Here is a 26,055-nt window from a genome sequence, read left to right as displayed (position 1 = left end):
GAAAGTACCTGGAATACTGTAAAGTTGGTCTTGTGTGTAGGGATATTGGGGTCCAAGGCTGCCTCGTGAACCATACGATCGGATTGGCTTAGCTGGCATACCTGGATGGGGTGACAACAAACATTTAAGGACACTTTCGAAACAGGTAAAAAAGGGAAAAATTGGCAGAAATTTCCGGGAAAATTCAAAATTAAAATCAAATAACCGAAAAATTTTCCACAAATAACATCCAAATGGCAAATTGAAACAAGACACTTGGCAAACTAAAATTTCAGGTACTTACCCACGGAGTTCTTGTTGCGATCGGAGTACATGCCTCGTGGCAATGTCTGTGCGGCTCCCACGTAATACGGCGCATTTTTGCCACTCTGCAAATAGAGAAGAAGAAGAAGAAAAGGTAAAATATTTGATGAGAAAAGTACAACAAAACATTAATTAAATAGTCGGCGTGACCTTTTTCCTAACCTCGTCGTGTGCGTTTCATTTATCGAAAAAGTTTTGGCAGAGATACATTTATCATCGCGCACCAAAAAAAAAAAGTTTTTCATCAATCTCAGATCGAATTTAATGGTTTGCGAGGAAAAATTATTAAATACATGACGTCTCCATCATGTTTTTCATTAAAAATAAATAAAGTAGAAGAAATTTGATTTAAAGGAATTTAAGAAATTAATTACATAAAATATCGGTATAAAAATTTTAATAGAAATTAAATTTAGAATTTAAAAAAATTAAAATTTTATTTTTTTATTAAAAAAATTAAAAGAACTGATTTCGACAAGAATTTACACCTTCAAAAAATTTTGAAAATTATTTTGTAGAATTTTAATTATTTAAAAATTATTTAACAAAATTTAATTAATCTTAAAAAATTAAAAAAAAAAATTAATTTCATAAAAATATTAATTTCTGAACTGAATTTTACGAAAATTTAGTCCTTTTAGGCAGAAAAAAATTAAAATTAATTTTAAATTATTTTTTTTAATGGAAGATTTTTTTAAATTTAATTTATTTTTTAAATTTAATTTTTTTGATTATTAAAAATTTAAAAAATAATAAAAATATTAATTTTTGAAGTTTTTCAACAAAAATTTTAAATTAAAAAAAAATGATCAAAAAAATAGAACAATTCATTATTATTTTTTTTTAAATTAAAAATAAATTAATTTTCTCACAAAAAAATATGTATCATGCATTTAAAATGTAGTTCCTACGTCACTATTTTTTATTTAATTTTTTTTCTCAGACAAATGATTGATTTAAATATTTAAAAAAAAAATTAGCACACATTAGCAAGGATTTAAATTAATATATTTAATCTAGTTCACCGATAAAATGAACACATTAAATTTTTTTTATCGAATCAATTAAAAATTACAACTAAAAGGCCGGTAATGCATGTTGTTGTTGTTGCCTTGTCACGTTTCATACGATTTTTTTATGATATCTGATATAATTATGTAATATTTTTTTTATTTTACTCGTGAAGGTCAAAACTGTGATTTTAATATTTTTTTTTATGAACATTAACCACCAACTTTCTACCTCCTTGAAGAATCGCTTTAATTTATGGGAGTGGAATAGTTTTTTTTTTATACAGAAAAAAATTAAGTTCTGATATTTTTTTTATGAATTATGAATATATTATTAAAGACCTTCTTTCGAAACGTTTAAATGTAAGTTGAAATTGAGTTTTTGCTTAACGGTGTGAAGTGAAAGGACTTTCACAATTCCAAATAAAGTCATATAATTGAAGGTTGAAGGTAAGTTCAACGAACGATTTTGACAAGAAAATTGTATTTTATTAAGATAGTTTTTGTGTGAATTCGGTTTCTAAGTTATTGATAATAAGATTAAATAATTTGCTGGGCCTTAATTGAAAGTTATTTGTAGTAATTAACTGATACAATGTAAGTATAATCCTTTTACGTTAATTAATTGTGTGATTTATGGTATAGATGGCTATTGTGATAAGTGTTCGTTTAATAATTCTGTTTGAAAATTAATAATTTTATCGTTAAATAATACATAATCGGCAGTAAATACAATTATTTTTATGTAATAATATATACTTTTAATTATATGTATATGATTTTTATTGAGCTTATAAAATTTTAATGTAAAAAAAATAATAAAAATATTTAAAAAAAAATATAATATTTAATTAATAAAAAATAATATTAATATTAATAATTATTTATAAATAAATAAAAAAAATATTTTTTTTATTATTTAATTTTTATATTATTTTTTAAATATATTATTAATGTTTTTATTTTATATTAAATTTTTTTAATAATTTTTATTATTATGTTTAAATAGTTTGATATTATTATAATTATTTTTTTATTTTTTATTATAAAAAAAATATTATCAGATTATAAAGATTTAAATTTTTATAAAAAAAATGTAATTAATTAAAATTTAAATCATATATAATATATGTTAAAACCGGTTGAACTTTGTCTACAACATTAACCCACTTAAATTGACATCAACTACAAAAAAAAAAAAAAAATCAGCAGACAAATATCACTTGAACACGTACATAATTGGTTTTTCATTCAATTAAACATCAGTAGCGCAATATGACATTGTTCAATAATACTATTAAAACTTTCTTTGAAGTTTATTTTGTATTATTATGTATTTTTTTATATTTATTATTATTATATTATAACATGATGCTGTAACATAACGTAATAATAACAAAAACAGTGCCAATAATTTTAATTCAATTATGTTTAAAATAATTTTTAATTATTATTATCAGTTATTTATCGCAGTTCAAGCCCAAAAAAAAAGAAAAAGGCACGAAATTGTAACAGATTTAATGGATCAGCGATTATTATGTTTTAATTTGATTTAAATGACGTATGCTCTCCAATACAAAATATATATGTTTATGTATAATAATAATAATAAGTTGTATAATAAAATGCAATGTTGTTATTATTAAACATTTATTTTCTTTTTATGTGTCGTTTTTCGTTTATTTCTTATAAACACACAAACAGTTTCTTGTACAATTACATCACTTTTCTCTCTTATTATGTTTCGAACATTATCTGGTTCATTTCCGATTTTGTTTTAATATTTTTTAACAAACATTATTAAATTTAACTACTTTCGTTCCGCATCAATTTTTGGCCTAGTTTCGGGTGATTGTCTGACTTTTCCTTCGATATTTGTTTCGAATTATTTGTTAATGTTATTTCGAAGGGTGGCAAAAGTTGGGTAATAAAACAATAACAAAACAATATCTTCTGGCAAAATCCACACAAAGTTGCATCAAATCGTATGTGACATGAATTGAATTTCTCATGGTAGTTATCTTACATCTTAATACATGTCTTAATATTAAATTAAATGTATACAATTAAGGTATAGTGAAGTTCATGTTGGCAATTTCTCATATTATGTTTAAAACGCACGCAATAACCAGAGCATGAAAAGCGAAAATGTGCGCGACAATAATAATGTGTGAAATTACTTTGCGGGCGATGTTCATACCAAAAATTACTTTTAACATTAAATGTAAGAAATTTCGAGTTTTTTGTAATTTTTTTGTATGAACAACCCCCGGGAGTACACCTTATCACACAAAACTATCGCAATAAATTAAATAAAACATCCACGTGTGAAAATAATTTCTTGTGTTAAAATTTTAAACTTTCGATCATGAAAGTGAAATGAGGTTCACTCAACTCTGGGGTGGTCTTTTTGCGGAGAATAATAAATGAGGCTTGTAAAATCCCTTTTAAAATTCATTTTGCGCCAAATTTTATACGCATCACACATTTGATCAATTAAAAGTCACGCCAAGGCATTAACATTAGGCAGCTCATTTATCACGATAATTATTTGAAATGAGAGTTTAAAGTAGTTTTTTTTGATGGAATGATCAACTGTGTCGTATTTTCTTGTCAAACAGTTGATTTTTTATAATTTCACATTTTCTTACTCCTCAAGTTATCAAAATTTTCTCAATTTTGTGCTCCTCATGATAAATTTTAATTTTTTTTATGAAATTCGAATTGTTTTTATCACAATAATGAAATTTCACACTATAGTACTCCTCAAACATGACTATTTCACAATTTTGTACTCCTCGTGATCCATAAAAATTTGCTAATTTCTAGTTTTCTATTGTTTTAAAGATCCAACAAAAATTAGTTCATCAGCTTTACAAAATCTTCAAGAATTTTTTTCAAAACAATTTTGTACTCCTCATTTTACCATTTTATACTCCTCATGGTTAAGTTAGTTTTATTAAAAAACCTAAAATATCAAAAATCTTTTAGTCAATTTCCTTAAAATTTATGATTTAAAAACAAAATTTTAAATATTTCACATAATATTACTTCTCATTTTACAAATTTCACAAATTTGTACTCCTTATGGACAAAATTCGCTCAAAATACCGCATTTTCTCTTCGAAATGCGGTAAAAAAAATAAAATTTCAACTGAAACGCGAAACTGGTGTGAAAATGACATTCCATACGAACAACTAGCAAAAATATATTAGACATTGATAACCTTGCCTTTGAATTGCAATCAAGCGTAAAACCGCTTTTTGCATTAAAATCACATGAAATATTTTTTTGATACTCGAATTCTTTTTTTTTTTTGCGCAAAATTCATTTCAATTAATCAAACTACATGTCTGTGCGTGTTAGATGTTGTGTGTTGGCAGTTGCAACAAATTCACTACATGCAAATTAGCGATTCGAGATTGAGGTGGGTATTTGGATAAATTTGTGTAATTTTGGTTTTTCTTGCGTTATTTATTATTAATAGTAGACATTTTTTTTCGTTCCATTCATCAAACAAGAGACGTTTTTGTGGCTGTCGTGAATTTGTAAACAAAAAATAGACAAGAAATTGACCGAATTGTAAATTTATTAAGACATTTTAAGCAAAATTTAATTGAAATTTGATCGACTTGACGTGAATAGGTTCTCTTAAAAGGTATAAAAGACCACTTATTACTCCAAAATATTGCTAAATAATTGACCGCAGCGCAACAATCCAGGTATCGATGTGAGATTTAGGTGTAAATATTTTTAGTTTTAACTCATGTTTGGTTAAAATACCAACCAAATATCATGGATATCGATAAATTTCTGCGGTTATGGAAATGGGACTCAAATATGTCGCTTTATGATGTTAGTAATTAGTTCGAGAATTTACTCCAATTATTATTAATTGTAATTTTTGGTAACGGAAATTAGAAAATTCTCCATTTAATTTAATTTAAATTGATTTTGAGAAATTGATAAATTCAACAAAGTGCTGAAAGGTATGAATTTCGAGAAATTTTGAGAGAAAGAAAACTATAATTATTTTGTGAAGAATTTAGTTTTTGGTAAAGTTAAATGCAAAGTTAAATATTTAATTGGGGTAATTTTTCGAAATTTAACAAAAATTTGTCTTTAAAATAATCTTGTCTTTAACAAAAGAAAATTTCCATATAAGCTCAAAAATTGCTTAAAATTTGACTTTTTAAATTAAAATGTAAATTTTATTAAATTTAATATTTAATATTTTTTTTTAAATATTTTTTATTTATTTTTTAATACTTTTTATTATTAATTAATGAAATTGTTTTTTTTTTCATTTATTTTAAAATGTTTCCTTTTACATTAAAATTAGTTTTTTTTTATTTTTCATAAAATTTTTTAGATTTATTATATTTCAAAAAAAAAAATATTTTTTTAAAATAATTAATTGAAAAATTAATAATCTACAGAAAATTACATAAAAAAATTTTCCAAAAATAAAAAAAAAAAATTTTATTAATTTAATTTAATAAATTTTTTTTTTATTAATTTATTTTTATTTTTAATTTTTTAAAATTATTTAAATTTTTAAGATTTTTTGTTTTTTATTTTAATTTTTTTTTTGTATTTTATAAAAAAATAAAAATTTTCAAAGATTATATCAAAAATTTCCTAAACTATATTTTTAAATATAAAATAAAAGTTTTTATATCAATTAATCATCAAAGCCAATCAAAACCATCAAAAACAATAAAAATCAAAATAATCTCTTAAATTTCAATCAAAACCATTATCATTTATCACCACAACAAATTACAATTAAATCCACAAATCCATTGTTTGAATTGTCGACAGACATCCATCACAGTCAAGCAACACAAAACAACTCAATTAAACGCTCCAACACACGCCGCACACCAAATTTATGCCAAATTGTAATTAAATATTTGATGCATACTTTATTTATTCACTGCCGACAACAAAATTTCATCAAATCCGCGGCTCCAACTCCCGTGAACTGCAATTAAACGATGAAGAAAGAGAGTTTTCTGCATTTTTTTTCGCGACGAGACATGTCGTGTTACTCGGTCGAATTGTTATGTTGTAAAAAAAAACTAAAAATTTTTATTTTATTGAAGGTGTCTAAACAACATTTTATTTGTGGTTATTGACCCGAAATTGTGCACCAATTATTTTTCTTTGTTTATTTTTTTAATTGTAACACCGGTAAATTTCTTATTTTTGCGTTGCGACAAACTGGATTTATTTTTTGCGTGCAAGCAAATTACCTCCTGTCTTATGCAAGTAATGTCGCAAAAAATGTTTGAACAGTAAAAGTTTTAAAACAAAAAAAAAATTCAAGTTGGGTCAAGCTATGAGGAAAAAATAAAATTGAAAGTGACAATCGAGAGTTATGTCTTGAATGCGAAAAATTATGAATGATGTTAAAAAACTTGCATTATGTAAGAACTTTCTCGCAAACGTGTCACATCAACTGCAACGAGTTTGTCACTTGCTCAAATTTTGCACTTCTTCAAAAGTTTTCAAGAAGCAGTCAAGAAGCTTTACTCAATTTAGCCAATTAGACTTCATTCTTAATATTATTTACAAACTAATTCAATTAAGTTTCCTTTATCCCTCTTTTCCACTTAAATCTTCGTCTTTTCAGTAGTTTTCCTCAGCAAACCATTAGCAAATTGCTTGCCAAGCAGTCCTTTTTGCTGCCTCTTCAAATAAAATTTCCACTTCTGACAAGGCAAGATTGGTATTTGTCTTGGCCTGAAAATGCCTTTTGAGCTGTGAAATGTTGGAAAAGACAAACAACATCTTCAATTTATTATTGCGCAATGTTTGCAACAGAAATTACATCACACATACACGACAACGACAACGACGAACCGATATAATCATCACACTGCAATAAAGCAAGAATCGTATAAGTTGTCGGAAATGATTTTGGAATGACACCGATAAGTAGTCTAGCTGTCGGATTGATGTGAAGGCAATCGAGTGTGTCTATTGTTTAATATTTTATTGTGAAAGCTCTTCTTCTTTAGACTTTGAGTTGTACGTAAATTTGCCCACTGGAGCGAACAATGAAACATATTGGATTAAATATTGGCAACAATTAATCATCTTTCATTGATTGATTGTGGGCTCATCGTTTTTCTTTTCGGTTTTTCTCTGTCTTCGTTACAATAAAGGAAACAAAGGAAAAAGATGAGTATTTTTCTACTTCACTACATCACTTTTGGTAATAAGACAACATACGAAAATGTGCGAAATTGATGGATTGGAGAAGGAAAAAATTCGCGAAATTCGGTAAGTTCATAAAAAATTTTAGAAATTTTTTTTTTAATTATTTAGACTAAAAAATTATTTAAAAGTGTTTCAATTTTAAACTTGAAACTCAAAAAAAGGAAAAACATTAATTAGAAATGTTGAATTGTGCATCGGGTCAAATTGTGCAAATTTTCAAAATTCACATTGGGCAAAAATTATTAAAATTTATATTGAGTTTTATTTTCAAAATGTACATAAGGTAACATTTTAAAAACATAGAAAAACATTATAAAAAAATTCTAATTGTGCATTGGGTTGAAATTGCAATTTTTGTTTTGATGAAAATTTAGAAAGTGCATTGGGCAATTTTTTTAAAACTTACGTTTAGATAAAAACATAAACTGTAAATTTAGTAAAAATGTTTAAAATTTATTTAAAAACAAATGATGAAAAATATAAAATGTGCATTGGGTCAAAATTTAAAAATACGATTTAAAATTTTTTTTGATAATTTGAACCCAATACATAATTCATAGAGTACCTATTATGCATTGGGATGGGTTCAAAATATCAATAAAGCTTAAAATCGTATTTTTAAATTTTGACCCAGTGAACATTTAATATTTTTTTTAATCATTTGTACATAAATTAATTTAACATTTTTACTTAATTTTCAGTTTAAATTTTCATCTCATCGTAATTAAAAAAATTGTCCAATTTCTAAGTCTTGATCAAAACAAAATTTGTTATTTCAACCCAGTGCACAATCTAAAATTTCTTCTTAATGTTTTTCTATATTTTTAAAATGTTACTTCATGTAAATTTCGAAGATCAATGTCAACATAAATTTTAATCATTTTTGCCTAATGTGAATTTTGAAAATTTTTGTATTAAAATTCAAATTATGAAATTTGCCCAATGCACATTGTCAATAATTTTTAGCGAAATGTAAGGTTTTTCATATAAGACGAAATATTTTTTTTAGTTTTTCAGTAATTTTGAGCTTTAAAATGAACAACTTCAAAATGTGAAAATTTCGAAACATTAAATTTCCGTAATGCTCGATTTTCATCAAGTATGATAAATAATGTCCAGTTCTGTTAATAAACTCTTGTATAGTAACTATGTTGCCTCGGTGTTACCAAGCATGGCATATTAGATAATCAGTTGTCGGATGAATAATGTATCTCTCGATGTACCGAGTGGATTTTATGTTTGTCCGTAATTGATACATAATAAAGTACGTTTCTCTCTCAATAGTCATCCATCTCTCTCCTCTTGCAACACAAATCGCTTCACTTATGTAAATAAATGTTTATTAGAGGTAAATATAACTGCTCGATTATTACTTTTGCGCGACTCGTTAACCACAGGATTGACCTATTTTTGTGTTTTCGTTTGTCGATCAATCACGTCATTTTTCATCATTGCGCGATATTCATCGCGATTTACGATTTCCTTAATAATGAAAGGCAGGCAGGTAACAAAGACTCGTAAAACAGTCAAGTGCAAAACTTGTTTGATTCAATTAAATTGCGGCGACGACGAAATAAATAACGGTTTGGCTGCACACGAAATAAATAATGAAATGTGGGAGTCGAACATGTGTCGCGCAAGCAATAATCATCCGCCAGATGACGTGACGGGCGAGCGACAGGCAAACATTCCAGGAAACGAGTTTATGAGGTAAGTAAAAAAAAGTTTCCTTTTTTGTTTAATTTGAAAAAAAAATCGTAAATTATCGAAAACAGTCTAAAAAATAACAGGACATACCGGTAATTCGTTAAAAAATGACAAAGTCACGAACGTCAAAATGCGTGGCGAAAGGAAAACTGGTTAATCTAATGACTTTATTTGATTAATGAGTTCGTCGCTGCGACTCGCATGACATTTTTCAACCAAAAATTGGGCGCGTGACATTTTTTTTTTCGCTTTTCATATAAGAGACTCTTTAATTTTGTAACAAACAAGAGCTCTTCACCTTCATTGAATTCAATGCAAAGTGTGGGCACTCCAGATTAAACGTGTAAAAATTTTGTTAGGAAAGGTCAATGTCAAAATAATTACCGGCTCATAATTTTTATAAATGTTTTTTTTTTGCTAACATAGAAGCAACTTTTTATAAATGTTTAGATTGTTCAATGTGGATGTTAAATGACCCTTTTAATAAATCGCGTTTAGGATGCACGCACATTTTTTTCCCGTCAAAATCGCAGTTCAGGGTAATTTAAGCGAATTTTTAATGAAGGTTCAGGGTTATGGTCATTTTTTTAATAAAATTATTTTTTGTAATGTAAAAAATTTCAAAGAATTATTAATTTTAAATTATTTCCTGAATATCGACGATTGACAGATTTTTTTTTCGCTGAGAATAAAATTCATCATTGCGACAAAAAATAAAGTTTCTCGCATTGTATGATAATTTAAATATATGTTGCGCGGTTAGTTAGTCGGAATTTATTGATCGGTGTACCATATAAAGAAAAATAATTACAACAACTATGTAATTAATTGCTTATTAAAAAATTGCAAATCACTGTTCTCTTTTGTTGTTGCATTCGACCGAATGACGTGAATTGGGAAAAATTCATCATGTGCAAAACGGTTGAACTTTTTAATGAACGTAAATTCAAACGAGTATCTTGTTAATTTTCATCAATCAAAAGTTTTCAAGTGGATTACTTTATTATTATTTTGTTAAATCGAACAATTGGTGCATTTTCGTCATGAATTTTATTTTAAAGCTGAGGGTTGTGAGAAAATATTTTTTTTTAAATTCATTTATTTTAATTTTATTTTTAATTTAAAAAATATTTAAATTAATTTAAAGAATTTTTTAACATTTTTGATAATAAAAAAAATAATTAATTGAATAATTATTAATAAATAAATATTAATTATTTTTTTCATTATCAAAAATGTTAAAATATTCTTTTAAATAATTTTAATTTTTTTTAAATTATTTAATTAATAATTACAATTTTTTTAATTCACAATAATTCAACAATAATCACATTAAAAAAATAAAAATAAAACGGCTTGTTAAGAATTTTTTATTTTATTCATTTTAAGTTTTTTTTTAAATTCTAATTTTGATATTTGTTTAAATTATATTTTTTAGACATAAATATTATTTTGAAAAACTTTTTTAAGATTAAGATTAATATTTTTCTTAAAAAAATTATTTAAAAAAATATTTACCTAATTAAATTAAAACAAAAATTCGTAAATGTCAATTCAAAAATTATCCGTTAAAAATTTGAAAATCGCTTTTTGCTAATTCAACATTTTTGATTTTTTTTTTAATTTTAAAAAAATAATTAAATTTTTTCAAAAAATAAAAAAAAAAAATTAAAAGTGAATGAAAAATTTTTTAACCAGTCCTGTCATTACATTATTATTAAAAAATGAAGCGAATTACAACTTCTTACAAAAGAAGTCATCCAAAAGAAGTAAAAGAGAGTTCGCCTTTCAAAAGAGAGTGTTTTGCACTTCACCGACATAACACAGTCAATATTATCCAATATATGATTGCCATACAGCGATGTTTACAAAAATAAAAGCAAAAGTGAATTGATTGAATCACTTGGCGCGTCGTATACATGAGACCCGTTTGCGAATCGTACGTGCGATGTGCGTAAAGCACTTGCAATGCTGATTTATATGCAACTCTTTTTTTTTTCTCTTTTAAACGGAGGCTATTAGTTGTGTATCGTATTGTATAGCCGATTTATTACACTATACAGGTAAAATCAAAAGAAGTAACATAATAAATGGCTTTAATAGTAAATGAAATAATAATGAAAAAATGTATAACAAATAATTTTTAGTTACGTTCGAGAACTCGGTAAAGTCAGACGTGCTCTTTGCTTAATTTAACTGCGGAGGTGTGAAAATTAATTTAAATATTTTTAAAAAAAAAATATTAAAGTTGATCAAATCAAGTGCAACCAATAAAAAATTAAAAAATAATTTTTTTAATTAAAAAAAAAAATAAATAAAAAAAATTAATGAAAATTTAATTTAAAAAAAATATGGCAAAATTTTACGCATTTCTACTGGCGTTGGCGATGCCAACAGCCTTCGCGCAACACTCATCGGCGCCAATTAAGGCCTTTACAATCAACCAACAACTCCCTCTAATTGGAGCTACAGGAGGTTCCCATTATCGCCATTACGATCAACAAACACAAGGCGCGCAAGATCGTTCCATCAGCACAACATATCACGGCAACTACTTCGGAAACAAAATTTCCGCTACCCTCCCCAAGACCCTTGGCGAAGATTTATCAGGCGAAACTTTGCCCGTAATCTCGTCATCGTCTCTCGGATCTCATGCCACTTCTCAAGGCGCATCTCACGAGACTTTCGGAGATTTCGGGGGCGGCAGTTACTTTGGCAACAAATTGTACAACGGATTTTTGGAAACTGTAGGTTTCGTTATTTTTTCATGTCGATCAATCAATGTAGAAAAAAAATACCTTTTTGCTCCATTTATGTCAATCTCTTTCGCGTTTTTTACCTGTCTCGAGACTTTTTTTTTTAATTATTACAATTTTATTTTGCATCCATCATCATCAAAATGCAGCAAAAAATTTGCCCTGTCGAAAAGTATGCGCTCGATGGCGAAGGCGTTATTGAATATCATTCATCATTGCCGAAAATGGGGCAATTTACTTTGTGCGCTTGGATGCGTTTCACCAATCACTCCGGGGATCACACAATTTTCACATATTCTGGTGAGTTTTTATTTTTATTTAATTGAACGAAAAAAAAAAAAATTGGAAAAAAGTGCAAAAAAAAAAAAAAATAAAAATATTCCCGAAAAATATTACAAAGGCTTATCGGTTATCGAAAAGTGATACAATAACATTTTTTATTTATTCGCGAAAAAATTTCAATAAAACGTGAAATGAATCCTTTTTATGATTTTTTTTTCATATATCAAAGATCAAAGCCATATTTACAGCAAAAAAAATCTGTTTATTTTTATTGATCGGATTTTTCTATAAATAAAAAAATCCTTTGATTGAACGGGAACAAAAAAAAATAAATAACCTGGCGTTCTCCCGGAATCAATCAACCAATCAATTTTGATAAATCAGATCGTTGTCGCTCCATAAACATCCAGCTTAAGGCTGTTTATTGCTGTTCGAACATCCGCCCCACATTTATTTGTCGCCGCGTAGATTTTTTTTTTGCTTCTTCGTGACTTAAGTAGTCTCTTTTTTTATGATAATGCTATTCATTGAATGAGCAAACCCGGAAGCGAAAAAGCCATGACAACGTCCTGATGTTCGAATGACGCAAATTCACATAAAAGTTTTGTTGGTTAGTTAATATTTGAATAAAAGCTCTTTTGTTCTCTCAATTTTCGGGGATAGAATTTGAGGTTGTCAACAAAGAAGTATCGAAAATTGCATCGTCATCGTTAGTGCTGACCAAAATCTGTCACAAAAGTCGTTTAATGGAACAATATTAAAGGACATTTTGTTGGTTGTTGCATTTTAGGTGAAAAGTAACCTGTTTCATGAACATTGTAAAATGTTTTGTTGATGGTTCAGTTTAAAATTACAAAAGCTGGAAAGTCCATTATTAGTCTTTTTTATGTCATGAAATAATGGGTTTCGACGTCCTTTCAATATTTTTCTCGAGTTGAATTGGGAGAAATTTCTTGTTACGATAAAATTTAAAACTTTTCAAATTTTTCAATTTTTAAATTTTTTTCAAAATTTTTCAAATTTTAAATTAAAAATTAAATTAAAAAAAATTTTTTTTTTTCAATTTTGATTAATTTTTATTTTTTTTATTAAATTAAATTAATTTAAATAAAAAAAAATAATCAAATTATGATTTTAAATTATTAGTTTAATTTTTAAAAAATAAATAATTATTTTAAATGAAATTAAATTTAATAATTATAATTATTTATTAAAAAACTCTTTAAAAAAATTCTTTTAATATTTTTGATTTAATTATAATTTTTTTATTATAAATTTTATTATTTTTGATCAAAAAATTATTTTTTAAAAATTAAAATCATTATTAGTCGTCAATAAAAATGACAATTAAAATTAAAAATTTAATAAATTTATTTTTATAAATTATTTATTTATTTTAATTTATTTTTAATGACAAAATTTTAATTTTTTAATCTGTCTAAAAAAGTTAAATTTAAAAAAAAAAAAATAAAAAATAAATTCTCGTTGAAATTCGAAAGTTGAAAAACATAAATTTTTCACAAATTTAATGATTTCATTGAAAAAACCAGTCGCTTCCACGAAATAAAAGTCATATGGAACGACGACGGTGCTCATTCAAAAAACGAAATTAACCATGAATCAAGTACAACATTATCATTAAACTCATTCAAGTATTTCGCTTTTCATTATCGTAGTCGGCAACATTACTCCATCCATTCAATAAAATGCTAAGCAACGACACGCAAGAAGTAGACAAGAAAAAAAAATTGAACAAAACAACCATGACCGTTTATATGCCATGGTGTAAAATAAAATTTATAACAGAAACAGCAGCAGCTCATAATAATAATTTTTTTGTTGTTGTTGTTGTAATTACATAACTTTGTACGAACAACTGTAATAATTGTAACAAAATTGATATCTGACTAGATTCTACCCACTGGAATGCGTGCGGATTTTTTTCCTTTGTTAATCGGGTTTCGCAGAAATATCAGAAGGCAATCCATATAAAGATTGTCATGCTTGAAGGGAATGGAATTTAGAGGTCACCTCCATATGTCAGATGAATGTCTAACAGAGAAAAAAAAACAAGTGGATTAACTCCCTTTTTATTTAATGACAGACGACGCACTTTTACCCCTAAATTAATGCCGTAATAATTTTCGCACCAAAACCACAAAAATGCACGACACTAATGAGGTCGTTAATCACGGTAACAAGCAAACTTTTTCGCCCAAACTTTTTCCTCTGGTTTACCTGAAAATTAGCTCGTTCGGCAAATAACAAATCGCAGTGTTGCGACCTTCGGTAAGCACGCGTGTAATCAATATCTCGGTGCTCGGCAACTTTTAATTATAAATGATATTCATGTAATTTTTTTTCGAGACATGAGCGAGTCCTTATGTAACATAATGCGCGTGCATTTACTTTCGCGTCCCTTTACTTTTTTTTTTTGTTTTTTGTAAAGTTGCTCCAAAAATGGGGATTTGCATGCATTGTGAGCGAAAGTTGTTTTATGAGATGGCAAAAAAATCACACGTGCATCATTATTTGGGTTGAATTGACGTAAAGGGACAGGATTTTTGACGTCATTAAGACATTTTTTTTAATAAGACCAAAAAAAAATTATGAAAAAAAATAAAAAAAAAATTAAAAATCATAAATAAATAAAGAAAAAATTAAATATGATAATTTTAAAAATATGCGAAAAATATTTAAAAAATAAAAAAGAATTGAAAAATTAATTTAAAAATTTATCAAGGGTATGTTTAATAAAAAATTAAAATTGCTGTAAAAAGAATCAAATTTTTTTTTGTAAAAATTTTAAAATTTAGTAAAATTATTATTTAAATTATTTTTTAAAATAAATATTTAAAATATACGAAAAACAGACAAAATATAAGAAATTAAATTTTATTAATAATTTTTAATTAATTAAGCAATTTTAAATGATTAATGAAACAATATAAAATAATAATATTAATAAGATTTTATTTTATTTCATTAATTTTTAAAAATTAATTATCTAATTAATTAAAATTAATAATAAAATTTAATAATTTAATTTTTTCTGTTTTTTGAATATTTAAAAAATTTATTTAAAAATGAATATTTTTTAATTGTAATTTTTTTTTACAATTTTTTTTTTTAATTTTGTATCTATCAAAAATTAAATTTTTGATAAATTAATTTCGATTATAATTATACGATTTTCATTTATTATATTACGATTTTATTTTTTTTAAATTAATAAAAAAAAAAAAATAAATAAATAAATAATAATAAGAAAAAAATAAAATAATTAAAATTAAAAAAAAAAAAACTCTTTAAAATTTTCAACAATTTTTTATCTTAAAAAATTTTGTCTCTTTTTATATTTAAAGAGTAGTTCTCGATTAATTAAAGTCTTACAAAATCCACTTTTGGATAATTTTATAGAGAAGTAATCGTTACTCACACAGCAAACGCCACTAATGATAAAACCATTTTCGGTAATTTCTTATGCAAATGAGTTTTATGGGAATTTTATGCGAAAATTCGAGCGAAAAATTCCCACAGAAAAAAAAAGTTCTTCATACATTTTTAATTTCCTCTGTCTCTTTTGACGTCATAAAATAATAAGAATCCTCTAAAAAAAAGATGAAAATAAGTTTCTCGTATGTGTTGTTGTCGTGTCATGTGCGAGCGAGATAATTTCATAAGTTTTTCAAGTACGTCACTCTTGAAATATTTATTCGCATCAACATGACCAAACTTTTTTTTTAAAGTGCTTTGACACGCAAACACAGTTTTTTCTTCTTGTTTTTTCTCTTGTCAGTCATTGCTTCTCTTAATGCTACGTGGTCAGTTTCGTGCATACATGAATATTTCCCATGTTCGTCTTTTATTCTTTTCGGTTTAAATGTGTGGCGAGGATAAAAGAGGATGTGAACCCAAGCACATGCCAAAATAATAATGAGCTAGACTTTTAGTTCAAGAAAAAAATTGCGAACAAAAAAAAATTAAGGTTGAAAGACGTGCCGTCTTGAAAGAAGAATTAAAGTATTAAAAGAGGTGTTTTTTGATGATTTATCGTGAAAGCTGACTGCGAAACTCGTCAAATGCAGATGGGCTGCAAAAACGTGTGTCGCACCGGTATCCCAAGAACGAATAATCGGTAATCAATAGTAATTCAATTTATCATCTCGTATCCCGTTTTGGCTGCCATTTGCGACTTTTGCCTTGCTTTTGGCCCAAAAACCGAAGAAAATTCAATAACAAAGCCATTAATCAACACAAAACTTTTTTTTTTGCTCGTTGTTTATGATTGCCGAACGTTTTCAGGCAAAATTGTCCCGAATATAGGGCAAAAGTTGCATCCACAAAAATTTTCGCAGCATGTGAAAAATTGCCAAATGCTGCGAATGAATGCGATTACAATACACAATGCAAAAAAAAAAAATAAAAATCGATCATTTTTCGCCGAACAATGGGATTCTAGAGGATTAATTGTTCATGCCTGTGCGCAATTTCCAGACAGACAGACAAAAAAGTTTATCATTTGTCGTTCCCGGTAGGCAGTAAAACCGATAAAAAAGAGATTTTTTCAAGTAAATCTCGTCTGACATTGCATTGATTTTAATGAAATTTCGCAGAATTATTAGAATTTAGATTATTATTGATGAAGACTACTTTTTTTTTTAAAGAGAAGAGTGTCACTGAGTGAAGGTAAAATTATTTTATTGATCAAAGCAAGAGTAAAAAATTGACAAAAAGAGATAGAACACACCTCTTTTCCTCGTCTGACAAGTAAAATAATAAAAAAATTGCCTGTCTTTCATCACGAGGTATTGAAAGAGTGGAAAAAGTATTTGCGGAAATGTGAACAGGAGATAAACTAGATTAAAGCAGTGACATAAGCAATTTCACTCTGTTTTACAGCTCCATAAGTCGTCATTTGTTCAGTAAATGATCTTCTTTCTTTTCTCGGTGTGTGTTTCCTCCTAGTTTTTGATGCTTTTATGTTCTATTTGCTTTTTATTGAAATTATTTTTTAATTAATTATTTTTTAAGAAAAGTTTCGGAAATAAATTAAAGAAAAAATTCACATTTTCGAAAATATGTTTGAAAAAATTTGTATTTTCGACATAAATTCGAAAAGTTTCTTAACTTTACGAAAATCTTGAAAACTTTGAAAGTAAGTTTAAATTTTTTTTTTAATTTTCGAAAGTAAATTTAAAAAAAAATTATTTTCGAAAATAATAGAAAGTAAGTTCGAAAACTTTACAAATTTTCGAAAATGTTTAAAATTTTCGAAAGAAAATGCATTTTTTTAATTTTCGAAAAAAAATTGTAATTAAGTTCGAAATAATTTTCAAATTTACGAATTTAAATTCGAAAATTTTCTTAAATTGTCGAAAATAACTTTCAATTAAAAAAAAATATAAATTTGCTCAAACTAATATAAAATAATGTTTTGAAGTTAAAAAAAAAAATTAAAAGCAATTTTCGAAATTAATTTCGAAAGTACAGAAATATTTCTTAAAATTTCTTAAATTTTTTAAAATTAATTTTTTTTTCTTTAACTCTCTATAATTTTTAATTATTTTTTTTCTAATTTTCGAAAGTAAGTTCGAAAATATTTTAAAATTTTCTTAAATTTTCGAAAATCTTGAAAACTTTGAAAGTAAGTTTAAGTTTTTTTTTAATTTTCGAAATTAAATTTACAAAAAATTTTTATTTTCGAAAATAATCGAAAGTAAGTTCGAAAACTTTACAAATTTTCGAAAATGTTTAAAATTTTCGAAAGAAAATGCATTTTTTACTTTTCGAAAATTAATTTAGCTCATATGATTCAAATAAAGCAAGGAGGAAGAAGAAGTTCGAAAAATTTTCAAATTTACGAATTTAAATTCGAATTTTTTTTTTAAATTTTCGAAAATCTTGCTTAAAAACTTTTCATTCATATAAACATATTTTTTTTTTTAATTTTTAAAAATTATTTTGTTTCTTTTCTCTCAGTAATTCACTGAAAACGTCAAACTCTACAATTTATGGCAAACAGAAGCCATGAGAAGACTAAAGAAGGAATTTCCGATGAAAAAAGAACATAATCATTATTAGAGAAGAATAACAATTTTTTTCCTTTAATGGATCTCGATTTTATCTCGATTCTACGGGAGCGACATTATTATTTTACGCGCAACTTCTCAAGAGAATTGTCGCACTCGACAAAAAAAAATTCCCATGAATGTCTTTTCATTGACAATCGACTGACACGAAATTATTTTTATTTGTTGGTTTGTTGTTATTGCGTTCGTTCGACCTTTCCCCAAATGTCTCGTACGGCACAAAAAAAGGATCGATTCTCGTCTGAATTTCTAAACGACACGAGAAAATTTGTGAAGCGACACGAAAGGTACAAACAATATAAATTTTAATGTGTTTGCAATGGAGAGAAGGAGAAATTTTCGGAACAAACAACGCTAAATTTTGATTCGTTTGCTGCGAAAACACATGAAAAACATCTGTAGCTACAGACCTTGATTGTTTTCTTCTTGTCGGTTCGAAACGAAATTACGGGGATAACGAATCTGTTTTCGCTTGTGTGACATTTTGTCGGTGTCTCATTGTGTCAAATGAATATAAAGCGACTCTATTATGATAATTTTATCGCACGAGAGGAAAAAATTTTTTTTTAAAGAAGTCGTTTACCAAGTCGCTGTTCGCTCATCCAGAATCAAGTAAATTCATTTTTAATTCCACTCGTTTGCGTTTTTCTCGATATTTTTCTTCTTTTTCTCATTTTTAAACGTTTTTTTTTTTTTTATTTTTTTCAGTCAAGGGTGAACCACGCGAAATCCAATTATGGATTGCCAACGCCAACAAGCAAAGTTTCATCTCAATGTCAGTTCATGGGCAAAGTCTCTTCCGTCTGAACTACCCGCTCAAGATGTTCGAGTGGCATCACATGTGCGGCTCGTGGAACGGCAAAACCGGCGAATGGCAATTGTGGGTGAAGGCGGAACGTGTTGGTCGCGGTTTCCACAATCGGGTGAGTTTATAATTAACTTGGGGAGTCAATCAAACTTTACTCTTTTTTCGAAAATAAGTCTAATTTGTATTTAAATGAGAAAACTTTTGCGCGTATAAATTACAGAAAAATAAACTGTCAGCGTATTTGTAGAAGAGAAAAAAGGGGAAAAAGTGACACTTCAACAAACAATTGTTTTGACCCTTTTTTCTATTGTTTTTCATACACTTTTTGCCTTCTTTTGTCAAAAAGTGTCAAAATACGGAGGAAATTAGCAGTTGACATCTTTTATCTTGAACAAACATTTTTTTTGTGATCTGACTTAACTTTTGACAATAAAAAATCAATTTTGTCCCTTTTTCTATCAAATTTCCTATTTTTTTTTTGCATGACAAAAAAAAATATGAAAAATGATGGAAAAATGACTTTTGATGAAAAATCTGAGCAGAAAATAAATATTTGCGAAAAAAAGGCAACAACAACATCGAACAGCTGTTAGACGATTTTTCATGCAATCTAAAATAAAAAAAAAATAATATCGCAGCAGGTGACATTTTTTTTCAATCAGAGTCGATTAATTTATTTTTTTTATATATTTTTTTTTCTTATCCATAAAGCTCTTATATAATCAGTAGCACCATCATTACATTTTTTTCTTTTAAAACGTAAATAAGCGCATAAAGTCGACTCAATTTTTTTCTTCATTGAAGAAAAATATTTTTTTTTACGTAGAAAAACTGATAAATGAGCATAAATAGTGAATAATATTGTTTATCTTCAGTCAAGTGTACGCACGAAACGATGCCAATGACGAATGTTGTTGCAAATTATTGCGTTGTTTATGTTAATTTTCTCTCTGTCGTCTCGTTTCTCGTAAATAATAACAAACATTTAGCGAGAAAATAGAGCAGTAGTGTGCATCTAACATGAAAATGGAGTAAAATTATGTTGTAACCTATTTATTGCATCACTTTAATGAGTAGTTAGCTGATGTTTGACGCAGTTTCGTTTGATTATTGTGGGTTGTTGATTGGATACGGGGCGTCTCCATTCATTTTTTTTTATTTTATCATTATTTTTTGCTGCCAGTTAATTTTGTTTTAACGTGATTTTTTTAGTAAAAATTGTTAAATTTGTATTGAAATTTTTTTTTTGAACAATTTTTAAGCTTTTAAAAATTAAATTAAATTTTTTTTTAATGAAAAATGCATTTTGACTCTTTTTAATGATAAAGTTATTATTTTGATTAAAATTTAAAAAAATTATTTAATTTAATAAATTAATTTTTTTAAAATAGAAAAATAAAATTAATTATTTTTTTTAATGAAAAATGCATTTTGCTTGATAATATTAATATTTTGATTAAAGTTTTTAAAAAAATATTTTTTTTTTATATTAAATCCAAAATTAAATTCAAATTTATTTTTTTTTTCAAATAGAAAAATTAAATAATTTTTTTTAATTAATTAAAATAAAAATTAATTAATTAAATTAAATTGAATAAAAAAAATATATAAAATAAATTATTTGAATTAAATTCGGAATTTAAAATTAATTAAAATATTATTTTAAATTAAATTAATTTAATTTAAAAAGATTAAAATTAAAAAAATTTATTAATTTAATATAAATTTTAAAAAATAAATTAAATAAAAATTAATTAAGCAGTTTACTAAAATATTTTCTTAAGTCTAATAATTATTTTATTAAATTAAATTAAATTTATTTTGATTAAATTTCATAAAATATGTAAAAATATTAAAAATAATTATTAAATTTGAAATAAAAATTAATTTAAATAAAAATTTTCAGAAAAAAATAAATTTCTCGAATTTTCTGATTAAATAACTTAATTTTTAATTAAATATGAGGAATTTTAAAATTAATTAAATATTCTTGGAAGGAACACAAAAAAAACCAACCATTATTGGGAAGTTATCAATTTATAAACGCATTTAATTGAATTTATCTCGCCTTTACGTCCGATACACCGATAATTAATGAAATGTCATTTACATTTTATATTAATCCCATTTATCTCCTCTGCCGTCGATTGTTTTTTTTTCCTCCATTTTTTGTCATTTTGTATTCAATTCCATCCCCTATTAATTTATAAATTTTTTAAAATTATTTCTTTTTTTTTTTTTCGCAGTTAATTAATCACGAACTCGATGCTCATGGTGTCGCATTCTCCGGAGGTCCATCAATTACGGGTCCCGTTGCCGATGGACATCACTTTGAAATCACCATGGTACAATTGTACAAAGTTGCCTTGAGTGCCGGCAAAGCGCATCGCGATCACAAACATCATCACGTGCATCATTTCGATCACAATGGACCAATTGAGCCAACTACTGCTGCGCCAACGCCCGCTCCGGTAAAATTTATTTTTAACATGAAAAATTTTTTTTTTAATTTTTATATTTTTAGCAACCTGCCCAACCAATGAATTCGTTGCTCATTAGTGGACAATTTCCCCAACGTGTTCCGTTAAATTTGGCGATGCCACAACAACAAGCGACAATTACAAACAGCTTCACGAACGGTCAATTGAATGCCGGTTCGCGTTTATTGCAGGAACAATTTATCACGATCGCCCAACAGCAACAACAACAACAACACCTTCCCTTGCAATACCAAAGTCATGCCTTGGGACCTCAAACTAAGCAAATTCTCTTCGGAGAAAATTCTTTCCCGTCGCAATAGCGGTTTGAGACTTTCTAAGCGTCGCGCTCAAAAACGTGAAATTTCCAAAAAATTAACGAAACGCGGTTTGGTAATGCTCAAAGACGGCAGCATCGTCGATGACAGTCTCCTAAATGTACCGGGACTCTTTGATGGATTAACGAAATTCGGCGTACCAGAATTTAAAGAAGACGCGATGCAAAAAACCCAAAATGATTTGGAAGACGAGATCAAGGAACACGATCGGGAACCCGCTGAAGGGGAAGTTCAGGCAGTCATGAGTTTGTGTAGCAAATGCCAAGCTGAACCCTTCCAAGGAGCGATTTTATTGTCATGGAGAGACTTGCAAACGAGCACAAAAGGCGCCTTAAAAGCCCTCAGTACAGGCTCGTGCGGCGATTTTTAGGTACAAAAAAAAATAATTTCCTTGCCAAAAGCTTTATTATCGTCGAAATTGCTCAAAAAAGGGACAAAAAACATTTTAGGACCGAATTCATGAGAATCGTTTAACATAACAAAGGCACCAATTTTTGCATGAATACACAAAAAAGATGGAAAACCAACGAGAGAGTGACAGAAAAAGCTTATTTAGCAATCGAATGAATTCGAAATTCAATTGTAAAGAAAAAAGATGCAAATTTGTGTGCGGGACAAAAGACGAAAAATAGGTTAATAGTCTTCAAATCAATAATTTTCACCCCAAATCCGACCTGTTACTTGAGATTTTCATAAAAAATTTCTTCGGTAACTAATTTTTTTTCAGTTAGTTTCGCCGGAAGAACGCAAAAAAATCAAGAATTGAATTAAGAGCACAATGGCAACACATCACGTTTGGCAAATAGTTGTTTTTCTCGTCTCTCTAATTTATTTCGAACTGATGATTAAATATTTTTTGTGAGTGCGCAACCACATTTTTAGCAGCAATCTCACGTCACTCACACGGAAAATCACAAAAATCCGTCAATTTCCCGCTAGAGAATCAATTTCTATGCAGATATTGATAAAATATGCATTAAATTCCTTCGTTCTCTCTCGAAAAAAAATCCATCTCGGCAGTAAAAATGCAGAAAATAGCAAAACATCTGTTTACGACACATTAGTAGAGTTGGAAATTTATATTGAATTTATTCGTTTTTGTATTTTTTTTTACTCTGCTGATCTGTTTGCGAATTCAATTCTTTATTATTACGAGAAAAGTAGTGCGTTGCTGCTCGATAACAAACAAGAAATTCGATTCACAGTGCGAAAACTTGCAAAAAAATGTGAGAATTTCTCGTTTTTTGTTATTCATGTGCAGAAAATGGTTTTTTTTTCGTTTAAAATTTTTTTTTTTCCTTTAAAAATTTTTTTTTTCATTTAAAATTTTTTTTTCCTTTAAAAAATTTTTTTCTCATTTAAAAAATTTTTTTTTCCTTTAAAAAATTTTTTTTTCATTTAAAAATTTTTTTTTTCATTTAAAAAATTTTTTTTTCCTTTAAAATTATTTTTTTTTGTTTAAAAAATAGTTTTGTATGCGATTCTCATGAGTTTTTGTCGTCATTTTCATTTTTCGTGTAATTTTTTTTAGTCCGTAATCGAATATTGTAAGCGTACTGCCATTTTTTATGTTATTATTATGATAATTTTATTAATTTTACTGTAAATTGTAATATGTAATAAGCCGATGATATGATTTAAAAGTAGTTTAAGAGTTAATCGCACATGATATTGTTCAACAAGTTCGACATGTCGAATAATTTACACACTTTTTTATAGGAAATAAGGTCAAACTTTTTCATTGTACATGAAGTTATTTACGTAAATAAAATATTTTTAACTTACCTTGCTTTTGTGGATGTGTTGATGCTGATATTCCGAGTCGAATTCCGGTTCACTGAAGTAACTCTATGAAAATTTATTGAAAAAAAATTAAAAAAAATCAAAAAGGTAAGTTTTTCTGTATTAAACTTACGGGATCCATATCGTAATGTCCTCCGCCGCCTGTTTGCGGCAAGGGTTGCGGGACATTAGGACCTCCAGGAAGCATTGCAGGCGCTCCAACTTCCGTCGATTCGAACAATCGCAGCACCGATCGGTCCTTTATTTCACGCAAATGTGACCTAAGACTATTAAATTTAAGTGAAAATGTTCTTTTTTGCCCTCGTCAGGGGATTTGCGGCACAAAACTTAACATACCTCACGTCTTCGAGCTCGTAAAACATGTCCTTGCTCGAGTCATGAATGTAAATTTTGACGTTGGGGCCCTCCAAATAGGCCATCGACAATTGTCGCGGGAATGATCGCACAAATAACGCACGTACGGTGTCAATTGATGTAATTTCGTTCGGTAGAAGCGCTCGCTTTGTCTCGTTTCGGTATTGCAAAAATACCAAACCTGTGAATAATTTTTTTTAATTAATTTTATTCAATTTTTTAAATAATTTTTGATAATTATTTTTATTATAATGTTAATTGATTTTTTATTTATTATTTTTTTTTTTATTAAAAATTTATTATTTTTTTTATTTTTCAATTAAATTTTTTATTTGTTTCTTTTTTCAAATAATTTTAATTTTTATTTTATCAAACTTTTTATAGGAAAAATCTATAAAAAAAAAAGTATTTTCAATTTAATTTTTATTTATTTTATTGTTTTCATCTTTTTGGTTTTTAACGATAATTTGTTTTTTACTTTAAATTAATTTTTATTATTTTTTTTAATTGAAAAAAAAATTTTGTGAATGATTATATTTAGTTTTTAATTTTATATTTATATTATTTTTCAAAAAAATTAATTTTATAAAAAATTTTAAATATTAATAATTATTAATTAATATTATTTAATTTTATTTTTTTAAAAAACATATTTAAATATTTTTAGGTTAATTTTTTTACATAAAAAAATTAAAAAAAATAGATTTTTTAAAATTTATTAAAATTAATTATTTTAATTAAAATTAATGAAAATTAATAATTAATTAATTTTTTATAATAATTATTTTTGATGATAAAAAATTAATTATTTTTTTCTTTAATTTTTATTTAAAAAAAATTATTTTAAAATAATTATTTTTTTTATTATTAATAATTAATTAATTTTGATGAAATAAAAATATTTGCCTTAATTAATTTTTATTTTTTTAAAACAATTCAAACTCACCCAAAGGACGTTCTAACGTTTGTGACGGCGTTCGAACCACCGGCAACGAAGATCTTTGTTTACCGCCACGTCTAAAGCCCGTACTTGACGTTTCCACTTCAGACATAATTCCGGGATCGTCATCGAACAGCGGACCTTGATTCGAAGGCATGTATCCTCGCATTTGAGGCGGTTGCTAAACATCCGCAAATAGCAGCAAAAAATCAAAGAAACAAAAATTTAGAAAAAAAAATTCAACTCGCACGAAAAATATCAAATTTCAAACTCCAAATGAAGCCTTTTGTGTGTTAAAAATGCATGCAAACGTGTTTTTTTTGTGTATTAGTAGTTAGAAGCAAAATTCATCAAAAATTAAAAAAAAGAGGAAATCAGGAAGGAAAGGTAAGCCGATTGTTAGTACATTTCCGACGTGCATCCCAAAATAAAGGTTTAACTAAAAAAATACTTACTCACACTCTTTAAAAATTAAAAAAAAAACTAAAAAAAAATTCAATCCAGATCTGACAAACTTTGTGGAAACAAAAACTTTTCGGAAAGCAATCTGTGAATAATTTGTAAAATTTTCAAAGGAAAATGGATTACAAATGGCTTACTCATGTAAGTAAAACTTTTTTTTTTTTTGAAAACATACGAAATGTTAAAGTTCTCGCAATTGTTTTAACATTCATTAAAATATTCCTCCAAGAAAAATCTTATCTCTTCGACTAAATGGAAATTTGCCACACCACAGCTCTTCTTTGGCAAAATGATTTCATTAACATTTCATATATCATTATATATTCTCTCATGGATGTAATAAATTTTCTGTGGTATACTGCTAAGGAAAAATTTATTAGAATTGCCGCATGCCATTTAAACCGAAACAAAACGTACCGAAAAACAAGAAATTCATGTTGTTTTATTTATGATTGACATGGGAAATGTGTTTTGATTTTATTTTTGTGAGAGCT

General features: G+C 26.6%; 2 protein-coding genes across 17 annotated transcripts in view; one reads left to right on the top strand and one right to left on the bottom strand.

Moving 5' to 3' along the window:
* LOC134827553 (uncharacterized) overlaps positions 1–26,055 on the bottom strand; it is a 120,852-nt gene that overhangs the window by 18,254 nt on the left and 76,543 nt on the right. For 9 of the 16 annotated variants that reach the window (XR_010161797.1, XM_063840248.1, XM_063840250.1 and 6 more), the window contains 6 exons: positions 25,106–25,280; positions 24,142–24,340; positions 23,918–24,071; positions 23,788–23,850; positions 284–368; positions 9–101 (listed from right to left, as the gene is read on the bottom strand). Coding sequence is in view for 15 of the 16 variants with exons in the window: in XM_063840248.1 (XP_063696318.1) it covers positions 9–101; positions 284–368; positions 23,788–23,850; positions 23,918–24,071; positions 24,142–24,340; positions 25,106–25,280 (769 nt within the window). In the remaining variant the exon portion in view is untranslated. The remainder of the gene's footprint in view (positions 1–8; positions 102–283; positions 369–23,787; positions 23,851–23,917; positions 24,072–24,141; positions 24,341–25,105; positions 25,281–26,055) is intronic. The other 7 variants (XM_063840251.1, XM_063840255.1, XM_063840258.1 and 4 more) reach the window with 3 other exon arrangements.
* On the top strand, positions 11,601–22,372 carry LOC134828103 (uncharacterized). Its single transcript, XM_063841068.1, has 6 exons — positions 11,601–11,996; positions 12,155–12,305; positions 19,088–19,302; positions 21,434–21,658; positions 21,712–21,947; positions 21,997–22,372. The coding sequence occupies exons 1-6, from the start codon at positions 11,601–11,603 to the stop codon at positions 22,370–22,372; spliced, it is 1,599 nt and encodes a 532-aa protein (XP_063697138.1).

This window comes from Culicoides brevitarsis, chromosome 1 (assembly GCF_036172545.1).
Source record: "Culicoides brevitarsis isolate CSIRO-B50_1 chromosome 1, AGI_CSIRO_Cbre_v1, whole genome shotgun sequence".
Classification (NCBI taxonomy): Eukaryota; Metazoa; Arthropoda; class Insecta; order Diptera; family Ceratopogonidae; genus Culicoides; species Culicoides brevitarsis.
The sequence above is the reverse complement of the archived record's forward strand: the minus strand, read 5'-3'. Positions and strand labels throughout refer to the sequence as shown.

What these genes read in the sequence shown, in the direction of transcription:
- LOC134828103 (XM_063841068.1), top strand. Translation starts at nt 11,601, where the DNA reads ATGGCAAAATTTTACGCATTTCTACTGGCGTTGGCGATGCCAACAGCC. An exon ending in ACAACGGATTTTTGGAAACT is followed by an intron (nt 11,997 to 12,154) that starts GTAGGTTTCGTT and finishes ATCAAAATGCAG; the next exon opens with CAAAAAATTTGCCCTGTCGA. An exon ending in GTCGCGGTTTCCACAATCGG is followed by an intron (nt 19,303 to 21,433) that starts GTGAGTTTATAA and finishes TTTTTTTCGCAG; the next exon opens with TTAATTAATCACGAACTCGA.